Source organism: Limulus polyphemus, unplaced genomic scaffold (genome assembly GCF_000517525.1).
Source record: "Limulus polyphemus unplaced genomic scaffold, Limulus_polyphemus-2.1.2 Scaffold1269, whole genome shotgun sequence".
NCBI lineage: Eukaryota > Metazoa > Arthropoda > Merostomata > Xiphosura > Limulidae > Limulus > Limulus polyphemus.
In genome coordinates, this window is record NW_013666879.1 from 48,761 (window position 1) to 63,720 (window position 14,960).

At 32.9% G+C, this 14,960-nt stretch overlaps 1 protein-coding gene across 9 annotated transcripts in view; it reads left to right on the forward strand.

The window, feature by feature from the left end:
* LOC106462862 (cAMP-dependent protein kinase catalytic subunit) overlaps positions 1-14,960 on the forward strand; it is a 73,819-nt gene that overhangs the window by 42,854 nt on the left and 16,005 nt on the right. For all 9 annotated transcript variants that reach the window (XM_022390255.1, XM_013922824.2, XM_022390253.1 and 6 more), the window contains one exon: positions 9,760-9,821. In XM_022390255.1, the coding sequence (XP_022245963.1) occupies positions 9,760-9,821 (62 nt within the window). The remainder of the gene's footprint in view (positions 1-9,759; positions 9,822-14,960) is intronic.

Sequence of the window (14,960 nt, forward strand, 5' to 3'; positions counted from 1 at the left end):
CTTTTTACAAAATTCAATCTCCTCCACAAGACTTAGTTATGTGTTGGAAATTAAAGTCCATGGGTTTTATATTTACTTTTTAAGTATGAGCCTGTGTTAATGATATGAAATATTAGACTGATAATGAATGATTGCTGTTTGAAAATGTAGGTAATATACTTGTGAAAAACTCGTATGGAATGAAAGTGATTACATGTATATTAACAAGATGGGTTGAGAAGGTAATGGTTGGCATATATGTAAATAGTGGAAAATTATCATCAGTAATTGTCAAACTAATAAAGTTGAAAGATGTCTACTCAAAACTTCAATACAACTTTTTGCTTTCTGTAAATTATATTTTATATCAAATATTAAATTGTTTCCTTTTTTCTATGCTTAGTTATGTTTTTGAACATTTTTGTATATACATGTATAATTTGTGTTTTATCATTTATTAACAACCACTTAGAAAATACTTTATTCTGGTGATTATTACTTTTTTCTTCATTTGTATAATATGAATCTTTTCAACATTGCAGTCTATAGAAACAGAGAAAAAATTTTGAAAACTATATATATTTATTTTTAATTATAAAGCTGTGAGTAATTCTAGGATGTGTACCAGAGTTTTTAGATTTTGTAACAGAAATAAGCACTATAAGCTCCCATTAGAAGCCCAAATATGCTACTCATTAATCAACCAGTGCTAAACAATGTAGTTCTATTGAAAGATAAATCCCAAAATATATGCAAATTTTGAAGCAACTGTAAAATAAATAGAAGCCCATAAATAAAACTTATTTTTTTAACTCTTAGTTTATAGCTTAAATATTGACTTTACTACTACCACATTGGTAATTTGTTTCTTCTTGTGTTCTTTTGACCTTGACCAAATTCCACATTTACTTTATTGTCCTGCACTGCCCAGCATATGGTTCTGGTACAAGTTCACTGAATATACTCTATGAATAAATGGGTATATTTTCGAAAGGTCCCTTTCGAAAGCACTGGGTTTTAGAGTTTTATGATTTTATATTAAGACTTCTTGAACCTACTTGTTTTTCTGACATCATGAATAAAAGGGTCTAGTGATTTACTCCAGTAATCTAATTGTATGCTAAAATAGTAGACCAAAAATTTTGTATTTGTTAAGACTATGGTGGTCATATTCAAACTTATAAACTGTAAGTGTCTTTTCCACTGAAATTGTGCACCTAAAGATATGGGTATACTAATTCCTTGGTAACTTTGTGGGTATATTTAATTAAACAACAAAATGTTAATTGCGGATAGGTTATATTTAACTCTTCAGATTGTAACATGTAACAATCATCTCGCTTCTGAACTACTAGATAAAAGTGTTAATCATGTAAACATAAGAAAATGATAGATTGTGAACTAGAATCTGTAATTACAGTGAATGAATCTGCCCAGATATGAACTCTAGATCAGAAGTATTAAAACTTTTTTTTTTGTATATTAACATAAATTTATCAGCAGTAAAGACAGATGTAATCAAATTTCATGAATTAAATACTGAATATTTTTCTAAAATTATAGTAACCATCAAATTAAAATGGATACCAACCTTTTTTTATTTTACATAGGATATTTTTTCTTAGCTAAAGTATTTTTTCTTAATTTTGTTGACAGAAATTGTTGACTTTGGTAATATGCTTCAACATCACAGTTTTTTGAAAGATTTTACTTTGATTACAATTTATGTTCATTTATGTCAAAACATGCCTGTAAACAATTGAGATAAAGGTTCTTTAATAATGAAGCTTCTTTTTTTACATTCATTATTTGTACATTAAAAAACTGCCTTAGCAAACAACTTTATATCATTTTTCTTATTGCTCCATTGGGTTTAAAAGTTTATTATTATTGTTCCATAAAACATGTGTGTTTGACATTTAGTTTCATTTAATGAATTTAGTAACCAAGCTACTTAAAATATTGAAAATAATAACTGGATGTTCAGCCAGCACAAGGTACTTCAGAATAATCAAAACTTCAACATGTAAATATATGACCCCTTTATATCTTATGAAACTTAATCGTAATGTATAACATTTATCATGTGATGACACATTACAGATTAAAGACAACCACATGTTTTCTTACTTATTAATGGTATTGAACTTCTTCTTAGAAATTGACTCCATATTTTTTTTACATGTCATGTTGAACTGTTTGAAAAAATAAATAGTACAAAATCTGTCAATCTGTTTTTGTGTTTTGGAAAAACAGACATTGTGTTTTCTTTACACAAGAAAAAAATTTCAAAAAACTAAAATAATTCTTTTTCATAATGAGAAGTATACTATTAAATTATAGTTTAAAAATGTTAAGGATAACACTAAGATATAATAAAAATAAAAAGCAAGTAATTGCTAATATGCATCATTGCTCTTGTAAGCTAAGCTGAATTGTCTTTATGTGTATAAGATCATTTGAAACTTTCCATGCTGTCTAATTTATTATAAATATAAATATGTACAATTGAGTGCTAAGTTTATACACTAAATAAATATAAATATTTGGTATTACATGTATATACTTTAAGTACAAAGAGTAAGACAAACAGAAATTCAGAATTCTTTGTATTTTTGTACATTTTAACTTTTGTATACAATAATGATTATTTTGTATGAATAATGCTTCTGTTTTATTTAAATGAAAAACAAATTTCACAAGTGTACCAACAAAAAAAACTGACACTTAAAAGGTTATAGAAAACAAGTAAAAAAAAAAAAAGTATCAGTTTGTAGTGTATCTAACTATTGAAAACTTGGATATTAAGTAACTATAGTAGTACTAAACATAAAGAACTGAATAAATAATTAGAAAGTATTTGACTTCATAAAGTAAAGTATGCAGTGCAGCTCGAAGTACAGTAGGTCAAAAGTTAAGAGGGTGTAATTTTTCTTCTTTTCTACTTTCCTGTGTTTAATGTAGTGTTTATTTGAACTGTACATTTTGATTTTTTTTCTTATCTGTTTATAATTCTTATTTGTTTATGTTCTTTAGGAAAGTCTTTTTAAAGTTATGTTTCAACACTGTGCACAATCTGGTACTATTGATAACAGTTATTTTGTGATAGCCAGTTTAGTTCTGTTGGTAGTTGTAATAGATACTCCTTGTACAGATTTCGTATTTTAAGTTATTAACTCACGCATTAGTTTTCATATATTGTTATTAATTTAATATTTATTGCTTGTTATTTGTGTAGTTTGTCAGACCAAGTGTAATATTTCTATGTTTAGTTACTATGAACATTCTTTTTTTTAAGTATAAGCATAAAACCAATATAAGATTACAGAAATGTTCTTCTTAATTAATGTAAATAATTTCTAGGTTAATAAATTCTAAGTATGAACAAGACTTTCCACACCCAAACTTAGGCTACTGCAGTAGCCTTTAGTATGTGAATTTCTAATTATTAGTCCATTTTTGAAAATTTGGTCTGTTCAAGACAATTAATGGCAGGGACAACTAAAGCTTCCTATGATGTAGCAAATGTTATTTCTGCCTATTTCTAAAGTAAATGCTGTGCCCAGTTCAGTTTATTTTCTACTTTCAAAATTTAGTTTCTTTCCACACTTGCTAAATAACAATTAAAAAAAGAAATACATTAGATTGCTGTTTTACAGTTAGGTTGATTGACCTGCCTTTCATATGAGGGCATGGGACTGAGAGGCTCACATGCCATTAGATGGAAGGCACACTGATACTATGTTGCTGTCGTACGAGAGAACATTAGGCCCAATACTAGATCTAATTCCATGTGACTAGCAAAACATTTGAAACCTATAGAATGTATTTTGTCTTTATTTCTATATTTCTAAATCTATATTCCTCTTTATTACATGCAGTTAAAATAATGTTCATATCGAAACAATTTTTATGATTTGAATGAGATTCTAAACCAAAGAATGTGATGATGGTAACAAATTACTAATTTTGCTGTGAAAACAGCTAATTGGAGAGAGGTCATTTTTATGTTCTAAAATACTTAAATTTCAGGAACAGCCAAAGAATTCTCTACACTCTTTGCCCTAGGCTTGTGATCCTCCCTCCCAATGGACTTTATAGAGAGAACCATGATATAAGGAGATATTAACCTTATTCATATATGTATATGTTACAGTAATACCAATGGACTGTTTAAAAATTATTACCATCAAGCTTGCTATGATTAAATTGGAAATTGAAATTTGTTAAATACTCTATTACAGCAGTGATTCTCAACCAGTATCTAGTAGCCCTATAACTGCATGCCTCATTGTGTGCCAGAACATCTGTGGGTGTCTTAAACTAATAAGACATAAATTGCATATGTGGGCCTTTACTATTGTGCCAAATAACTAAGTGGGCTTTGAGATACAAAAGATTAAGAAAATGTAGTTTACAATATGTTAAATTAAAAGTTATTAGCATATAATAAGAATTAAGTAATATTATATCTAATGATAACATAGATGGACAGATTCATTCAGTTTTGCACCAAATTTTTAAATTGTAAATTCCAAAACATACCTCCCCTCATACTACAGCTATTATTCAACTGCCTATCAACTCATTGCCTATATGATCATTGGTCTGATTTTTACTCGCTTGTTCCAGTCTTTTATTCCCCATTTAATTGCCACTGTTGATATCTGTCTTGTGACACTCTCCATCTAGGTTAATGTACCTTCTATCTTGGTACTGTATATAAGCACCTCTTTCAGCAGATAATATTGTCACAAACCTGTTCACTAATGGATTTCTTTGTAGTATGACCTTTGGAGATACTTTGGGCATTCTTGGTGTTACCTATACGAGTTGCTAGGGAGTTGCTCTTGGTTGAGACTGTCCATGACCTTATACATAGTGAGATGGAGATATACATTTGGTCCAGTGATGTTTCTCCAGGGGGCTCTGGAGCTGCATTTGTGGTTGACTGTCCCATTGAGACTATTCTTAGCACCCTCCTTGGTTTGATTGTCAGCTTCTGCTCTTTTCCTAGCCTCTTGGCTGGTATTTGTTGGATAGAAATGAGTTATTGGAGGATGTTCATCTGCCTGCTGACACCCTCTGTAAGAGACATGAGGCACTTTTCTCCAACCTTTGATTTTCGCAGGTGTTCCAGAGTCTTTGGATTTGAGGGTTGATGTTGTCTATCTGCATTCATCCTTGTCATCATTGGCTTCTTGACTTTCCTACAGGGGTCATAATTCTGCCCCTATTCGAGTCTCCTAACCCCTGACATCAGCCCCTTGGTCCATGGATGCACAGAATAGATTCTGTCCACATCCATGATATTCCTCCACTTGATTGGAATGCTGCCAGAATTGGTGGTGACTACTGTATGCCTTCAGGGTCTTTGGGAGCTTAGCTCCAAGAATTTCTGGACATGTGGACAACCTTTACCATGGATCCATGGGTACTACAGGTCTTTGCATCAGGATTAGACATTCAGTTCACATCTCCACCACTATCCCCCCAACCAGTAGTGTTTCTGCCTTTTGCAGATTCTCAGATTTTGGAACTTTGTTCCATGGCTATTACAGATTTGTTGGTCAAGAGGGCAGTGGATAGAGCCATTCCAGTTCTTTCTGGGTTTTATTTCTATCTGTATATTGTGCCCAAGAAGTTGGGATATTGGCATCCAGTCATTGATCTTTTTTGATTTAAGTCAATTCCTAGACCCTCCAAAGTTCATGGTAGAGTCATGCTCACTCTGCATTGGTGTTTTTCACCAGGGCTGCGAATGACCAAGTTCAATATCACCAACATCTATCTGCACATTTCCATAGCAGATTTATCCAACCACTATCTGTGTTTTGATCACAAGGATCTGGTGCTGCAGTTCAGGGCTATGCCCGTCAGACTAACACAATCTTCATATGTGTTCTGCCGAATCATACTTACCTTTTCTCATCACCTCCATTCCCTGGGCCTGGGCATCTGGCTACTGCTGGCACCATCTCATCTGTTGGTGGTACATTACACCCAGATACTGCTTTCCAAGGCAACCAAGGCAGGATTTCTTATCAGAGTCGAGACATCTCTTCTCACTCCAGCATGATATTTAATCCATCTACTGGATCTACTTTTTCAACACGTATCTTAGTCTGGCTCTGCTGAATCCCATCCAGCTCCATGTTATGGCACAGGCAGTCTGACTCTTACTCACATCTCCTCCTCCCATGATTCTTTATCTTTTGAAGATGTTGGCATCACACAAATCCCTCATTCCTTTGGGATGAGCAGAAATGAGATCCCTTCAATAGTCTCTATGTAACCAATGGATCATGAACAGCAATCCATTAGTTTCCCTTGATTCCTTATTCAGGATTAACATCTTTGACCTTGAATGGTGGTTAGATCAGAACAATACTGTGATCAGTGTTCCTCTGCTGCCATCTTGTTCAGTGCTCCATCATTTCACAGATGGGATGGGATGCTTATCTTCACAGTCAGGGTTTCCAGGGCCTGTGGATGGATGGTGAGGCTTCCTTCCACATCAATGTTTTAGAACTTCTTGGTGTTCAAAGGGTGATGTCTCAAGGTCTTAAATTATTATGGGATAAAGTCATCATGCTTCAAACTCCGAAAGTTTTATAGTGGTGTCTTACATTTCTCATCAAGGGAGCATTTGGACCAGGTCTCTTTGTTTTCAAACCTTGGATCTTCTATATTGGGCCCACTCCCATCATATCATCCTACTAGATGGTTAGGTTCCGGGGGGCGATGAATTTGGTGGCAAATCAATTGTCTGGGCTCTACTGAATTTTCCAGACAGAATGGGTGCTTCATCTAAAGGTTTTCTGTTGTATTTGCTCATGGTTTGGGACACTGATGATTGTGTTTGCCACTCATTGGAACACTCGGCTACTGGCATTTTGGTTTCCAGTATCTCACCCTCAGGCATTGGCAATAGATGCGTGCAGTTAGGAGTGGACTGGATTGAACCTATATGCCTACTCACGTACTTGTTATTTAACCAGAGTCCTGGCAATGATTCATTCAATCCCTGGTTGCATTCTGTTGGTAGCACCAGATTGACTGGCTCAACTATGGTTTCCATTTCTGTGATACCTTCAGGAGTGCCCACCTCTTCCACTTCCTTTTTGGCCATCCCAGTTGAGGCAGCCACGATCCGACATCTTACACCCATTCATCCCAAAGCTTAAGCTTCATGTGTGGAGGTTATGCAGTCCTTCGCACTGCATTGGGGTTTAACTTCTTAGGTTATCATGTACTTGTCTTAATCTCTGCATCATCGCACGATGGACATTTATCCACTGAAATAGCACAAGTATCGACAATGGTGTATTGAGAGGAAGTTGAACCCACTTTGTCCAGACGTGCTAATCACTGATTGGTTTTTTGACCTGGCTCTCTAACAAGAGTTTCACGGCTTCCACCAGTCACCTTATATCAGGCAGCCTTATTGGCGACCTTTAGATACACGAAGAGATGGTAATTCATTGAATTCCCAATGCACTCTGGCCTCCTCGAGTTGTTTTAGTTCCTTTGACCCAGTCGAGTGTTTCACTTCCCTAATTGAGATACAAAGGTGGTGTTACATGCTCTTTTTTGACATCGTTTGAGCCCTTAGCCTCATGTACCATGTATCATCTTTCCCTTAAGGTTTATATTTTGTTGCTGCTGTCCCAAGGACGTCCTTGGGCAGGGTTGTTTGCTATGCACATGCGCAGGATGCTTTACCATTCTGTCTACATCCTTTTATACCCAGACAAGTCCTTCTTACCTCAGACACTGGCAACTAGGGAAGATCATAAATCCTTTTCACTAATTTTCTGACTGCTATTTCTCACCACTATGACTGATCAATTCTTGATTGTTTGTTATGTCCGGTAAGGACGTTGAAGTGTTACGTGGCCCTAATTATAGCTTTTAGAGGTGTTGGACAACAGTATTTTTATTAATTATGACACTTTAGTTTCCCGGTAATTATCCCTGGTAACCTTAACGGGATTGGTATGAAAATTGATCCACATTGCTTCTTTTTCATCAGTATTGATTCAGTACCCCAAACTCGGAATGAGGGGATCCTGTATGCCATACTAAACCTAAGGAAACAGAACTCATCTGGCCTGAAATTATGAACACTCATCCTCACTCCCCATCCATGTGGGTAAAGAAAATTCCACTTGCCCCCAGAAATATTGGAAGGACATTGAACAAACAGTACTCAACCAAGGACCCAAGATGGGATCATTCTACGTTCAGAATTATGAGAAGGCAATGGACCCTCTTCCAGGAACAATGTATTGCCATTTGGATGTCTTCAGGTTGAGGAGAGGGTTTGTCCACCTTGGTATTACTTACCTTCTCATCGTGATTCTGGTGGCTCGAAATGCATCTCTCTATGGTTACAGGTTGATGTAAGTTCCAGGTGAAGAGCATACCTGTTCTGTATATAGTGTGGTTCCCCTACTAGGGTGCTAATCTTCTGTTATTGGCATGGCCATGATCTGTGCAGATGCATTCTGTATGGATAATGCCCTCACTGGCCTCTCCACCTTATCAATATGCGATTATAGCTGTAGTATGAGCAGAGTTAAGTATGTTTTGGAAGTTACCATTTTTTAAATTGAAAATCTAGTTCCAATAATACTTACCTCCCTCACACACTCTCTCTCACCCTTCCTCCCCACTAAGAGCTGGTGTTAGAGACTGAGATTGAATCAGTCTGGAAAAAGTGATAACATTATCTGAATAAGGTGCTTATATACAGTACCAAGATAGAGGGTGCATTGATGTAAGTGGAGAGTCTCACGAAACAGATATCACCAAGGACAATTAATTGGGAATAAGAGACTGGAGTAAGCAAGAAAAAATCAAACCAATTCTTAGATGTGCAAAGGTAAATAAACCCTAGCAGTCAAGTAATAGCTGTAGTGTGAGAAGAAGTAAGTATTATTGGAAATGCATTTTCTATTTAAGAAAATATTTAATTTTCAAGTTTATTTACAAAATGCATGACAAAATATTGCTGATTTTGCCTATCAGTTTTTGTGATGAAAGTAACTAATATCTCACTACATATTTTGTGTTAGTAATGTTCAATCTAACAAGAAACTACCAGTTGCATGTCTGTAGTAGTTTGGTTTCATCTTAGCAAGATTTAACTTCTATGTCACATTAGTTTATTATATTAATATTGATTTTTTTATAATGAAATGCGAGTAAAATGCACTAAAACAATGAAATTTAAGTCGTTTTTGTCTAATTTGTGCTTCTGTGGTCAAATTTTATCTGTTTGCTTGTGGGATACACATCAACATTTTTTTTTACAGAAATGGTAGCCCAGTATAACTTGATGAAATGTACTAATACATAACATTTTAATGCTAATGGTCAGGTTGCCTCTCAGATGTAGTATTTATTTTCAGAAAGAATTGTTTAAATTGCTTTTTTAAGTTTTAGAAGTTCATAAGGTAATCAGACTTCATATTTTACAATTAAATTGTAAGCTCTTGATTTTTTTACATAATAGAAATTTGCAATTCTTAAATTGCTATCAAAGAGTACTTTAAAAGTTTTTTCTTTAATTTGTTTGTCACAACTAGAAGTTGTCTGAGATGTCAAACTATTAGTAACTGCGGTTGATTAACAATATTTTTATGCGGCAGACAATAATGGGATGTTGTAGCCTGAGTATTGTTTAATGTGTTGTTGTAACCTCTTGCTGATTATACTTTTTTTGGTTTTGACTTCTTGTTTTATGTTTGTATATTAATTCATTTTACATTGCAGTTGAGCAGTTCCTGGAGGAAGCTAAAGAACAGTTTGAAAAGAAGTGGAATAATCCATCCAAGGTAAATATTGTGAACATCCTTGAAAGGATTGAAATAGTTTTAAGGGACCAAACAAACTGGAAAGTGTTTCATGGGCTATCTTACTAATTAGCTTGACAACAGAAAAATCTTTTGAGTCCTTTTCATGTTTGTTGGGTCAGTTTAGTTTGTAGAGATATTAGAATTGAATTAAGCAATCTGTGAATTTCATTAACTTATAAACAGTCAAAACATGACACTCAGATGACATTTGTAAGATTTCCTAATCATTGAAAACAAATCAATCATATTACGTGTATCATGAATTTTCTAATATATTTAATATTTAATTCAGGCACCACTAGATGATGAAGAAAGATGTGGGTGATCCAAAACTTTGATAATTCAGCTGTGAAGGCAGAGTATCTTTACAACTGAGGAAAGATATTCTGAAATTATGTTTCATTAAACTGATACAAGAGATAAAACAATTTGAAAAAACAAAAATTCAAAACCAACGTAAATACTGTATTTTCAAGGTGGACTACCATAGATACATATACCTTTGAAACCATTGAAAGTTCATTTACTCACTTTCACACTTTACATTTTCTGCTCATTCTCAGTTCACCTTAAAAAAGGAAGCACTCAGGTTATTGGTTTCTTGCTTTATGGTTTCTGTATTCCCTTTATCTTATGTGACTTTTGGGTGTTGAGTTTTATATTCTAATTTTATTTTCTTTGTTGGAGTAATTTACTTGATGATTATTATGGTTATATACATCTTACTATAAAGATGATCCATTACATGTGCATGTGTAAGCTGTGTGCATGTTAACTGGCTCTATTACTGTAATTTTTTTGCATGGTAACTGGAAACTGTCCAATGGTGTATATCGGCTATTTTGTTCTTGGATTTTTGCTGAAGAAGGGATATAAAAAACATACTAAAATAGGGCATATTTCCACTTTTTTTTTTAATAGACTTCATTTTCAATTTAAAGACACAAGTTCTTAATTCAGTTAAATGAGTCAATTATTGCCTCCTGTACAGAAGAGTCTTCAATTACCATCCAATGATGTCATTAGAGATTTAATAACAAAAGAAAGAAGGACATTAACTAAATTAGTCCTTTATACACTTTTTGCTTTCTTATTGGGTGACCTTTGTTAGTATGATTAAACTCATTTGTGAGTGACAGACAAATGTATAAAATTGATGATATGCTAGGAGTATGCTTGTGACTGTTACATATATGTATTTGTTACTAAAGATTTGCATTATATACTTGATTAGGAAGAATGACTAACTCCTTTAAAAATGCATGAAAGTTTGCTTTTTTGAATAAAATTGTTGTAAATAAATAGTGTGAGAGCAGAAATATTTATAGAAGACATTGAAAGTGACATGCACCTATGGTTAGTTGAATCTAATTTATTTGAAAGTAACAGGAAAGCCTAAAAATTATAAAAGATATAGTTCACTTAAACTTGTTTATCATTCAACGATGTGAGTAGATGCTGTTACACGGAGGGATGCATGATGTTTAGTAATAGTACAAGGATGAGTACCTAAGCCATAAAACCCCTTCTTATCATTGATAATATTCTCTGTGATAACCCTGATTCTTAATCTCTTAACATAAATTTTACTGAAGGAGGCTTTTGTCCTCCCCTCTTTTTTTACATGCATTTTGAAGTCTATCAGCCATGCACAAACGAACTTTGAGAGCTTGATTGAGAAGCCCAAAGGTGTAGAAGTACATAAAAGATGTCTGTGAATGATATAGGATGAATTTATATTTGTACTTGCATCTTGAATTATGCGTGGCAGGATGCTTTGTGTTGATGGAGCTATACCTTTCTGGCATCTAGTCTATATAAGATATTGCAGTGTTAAAACATCAGCTGATTGGCATTTTTCTCAACTCTTGAATGTATAATTTACATACAATCTGCAGTCACCATAAATCCCGTGGGAAAATTTTCACATCATGTTCTGTACCATTTTTAAAACATTGTATCATTGGCAATATGATAATAAATTTGTCAGACTTTTGTAAGCACAAAATAGAGATATGCTTCTTTCAGCGTGACAGCATACTTCCAGCTTAACCTATCATTCGATTCACCACTTGTCAATGAGTTGCACTGGTTTCAGGGAATTCCACCCCTTACTAGGAACCCTGGACAATGGAATAATGATGTGATGGACTCTATATTATTCAGTTGGGGTTTTTAATTGTCTTGAACTTTCTCGGTGTGGGTAGGTCAAAGTGAGTATGTCACAAATTTTTAGGGTTATATTCAAAATTTAATTAAACTATTATATTTTCATTGTATACATTTAATCTTATCATCAAATCACAATTAATTAAATTTTAGTATTATATAAGTTTTAAGTTCTTAATTTGATAGGAAATATTTAAAAAAATCCTTAATATTCTTTAATATGAAAATTGTGACATTTGTTCTCTAGGTCATCCCTCTTCTCTAAGTTATTTACTCTCCCTCTAAGAATATAACATAAATTAATCACTATGATAAAACATATTTTTTATAGCCTTCAATCTTTGTTTTTGGAGCCTTAAACTAGAAAATCAGACCAACTTACCATGCCTACCTGTTATGGTATTCACATCGACAAGCTTAGCTAAATTTTTAAAGGCTTATATATCATAGTTAGAAAGCTGGATGATTTATGATAGTTATGGACCATTTTGATTTGTTCATTTATTATTTTATGTTCTAAGGTGCATTATATGATTAAATTAAAAGTATTTAGTGTACTAGTGCTATTAGTATAAAAACAAAAGTAGGCTTAACTTTCACTGACCATCAACAGCATAAAACAAGACCATATTTATTGTTTTTTCATTTATATTCTTTTATCATTATTATTAAAAAACTAAAATGTAAAAATTAGGAACTTGTTAGTTAGATAAGGTAAGATAATCTTACTATAATGGACATAGTGTGTGTGTATATGTATTTATCTATGTATGTGACCAAAGTATTGAATGGCACCACAAACAAAAATCTATAAAAAAATCTTGTACTTTGGATATTCAAGATTCAGACAATTAGAAAAATAACTACAGTATGTGCAACAACTATTTCTTTATCACAGAACACAATTTTAAATGTAAGTACTGTCCTCACAGCAAGAACATGACTTTCATTAGGACTGTACATAAGGGTTTGATTTACCTTTTTTGATGTAATTTGTAAATATAGTACTAAAAAATGGAGTTCTTAAAAAACAAAATGTTATTTTTTCAGAAAAGGATACCACCTTTCATATTTAAAAACATTACCGTTTATATCAGCACAATCTGAACACTTTTCCCATGCAGTACTTCCCAGGGAAATTCTTTTTTAGAAAATGTTCACTTTTTCTAGAAATTTTTCAATGAGGTATGAATACTACAATTAGTAATTACTAGCACAAATAGCCATCCATAGGGCAGCATTTCTGCTTGTAATAATAATTCATCACAGGAAATGCTCATGCATTACATAATTCACTACAAGAACTCGAGCTATGCATTGGACAAGTGATTTACAACTTATGTGGTGGAATTATTAGTTAGATATGGGCCGCACACAAAAAATATATATATAAGTATAAAGAGATGTATGCTATTACAAGCATTAAGCTATTTAAGATAAATAAGTTTTGTTTCCTGTTACAATTTGCAGTCATTCTAGAAAGAAAAAAGGTAATTTAGATTTATTTTGTACTTTTTTATGGTGGTTACAAGGTCAGTCAAATTAACCAAATGCATGTAGAGTTAAAGTAAAGAAAATAACAGATGAAGTATCAAGTTTTACTAAAAAAAAAATTGTTGATATTTATTTAGGAGGTTTTAGAGATTATGCAAATAAAATCTGACAATTTTTGGGTTAAGAAAAGTATTTTTAATATTAACATGAAAATCACATTGTACTTGAAGCTGTCAACACTCTGAGTCCATATATTTATGGACAAGTTTTTAGTAAGAATATCTATTTTTTGTGTACAAAAGACTTGTTATGTTTACTGAAAATATGCCAAATTTCATGAAGGTACAAAAAACATTAAAAGTTATAGTATGGAAACTAATAGTCACTTTGAGGTCAGAAACTCAGCTGAGTTGATTGACTCACTAGTGAGAGGGTTAAATGATTACAGTAATTCTATATTTATATAGGATTTTAAGAGTATGTAGCATTTATGCTACTAATTTATTTTTTCTGAATTATTTAGCAGAAAAGCTGTTTAAGATACTAAAAATAACTAAGCTCTATCTATCATTTGATTTGTCACTTATCACTCAGTTATACTGGTTTCAAAGAATCCTATCCTGTTTATTATTATTTTTTGTTAGTATATTGCTATTATCTTGTATTTATTGTTACTTTGAAATGAATCACAGTTTCAAGTTATCTAAATTGTTCAAGAAACATGACTATACCACAGGTAGACAGTGGGATGTTTTACTCAGTTTACTTACATAGTTAGTAGCTGATCAAATACAGCAGGCTGCAGAAAATTGGTTTCTTATGTCTCAAAGTGTCATTACAAAAATGTGAGACTGCTTCCAATTCAATGGTACATCTAGATAAAACATAAGTAGATGGCTGCTACTTGGCTCTCTTTAATTAGAAGATACCTTTTCAAAGACTGAATAAAATGTTGCAGTTGCAACTAGTGTTCTGCATATTCAAAAGACTTCAGACTTATTGATCATATATGTTATGGTCTGGAGAGAGGTGTCACTGAAGTTAAACTTGACACGGTGCTTTCAGAAGAATGTTTGAGGACATCTTAGGACTTTATCAAAATTTATGATGAGTATGCAATGTAAAGATTGTAAAGATATAATAAAACTACCTGTACCAAGTGTTCATTTTGAAGTATAATTGCATGCTGAATTACCATTTCAGGTCACATGATGGATGATCAGACGTCTGATTTAAATAAAAATAAACCGGAGGATGGACTACTTGATATTGTTGGGCAGCAGTTAGTGTGCCCTATTGTAGTTAAAATAATAATATTACTATTACTCTTTGCTTTATGTTGTGTGTGTGTGTGTTATCTAAATGAAGTAGAATTGCAAGGAAATTGGCTTGCTCACTAATGCTGTGTTAACTAGCTACAAACAGGTTTTGAGAAGTTGAAATATGTGACTGGTA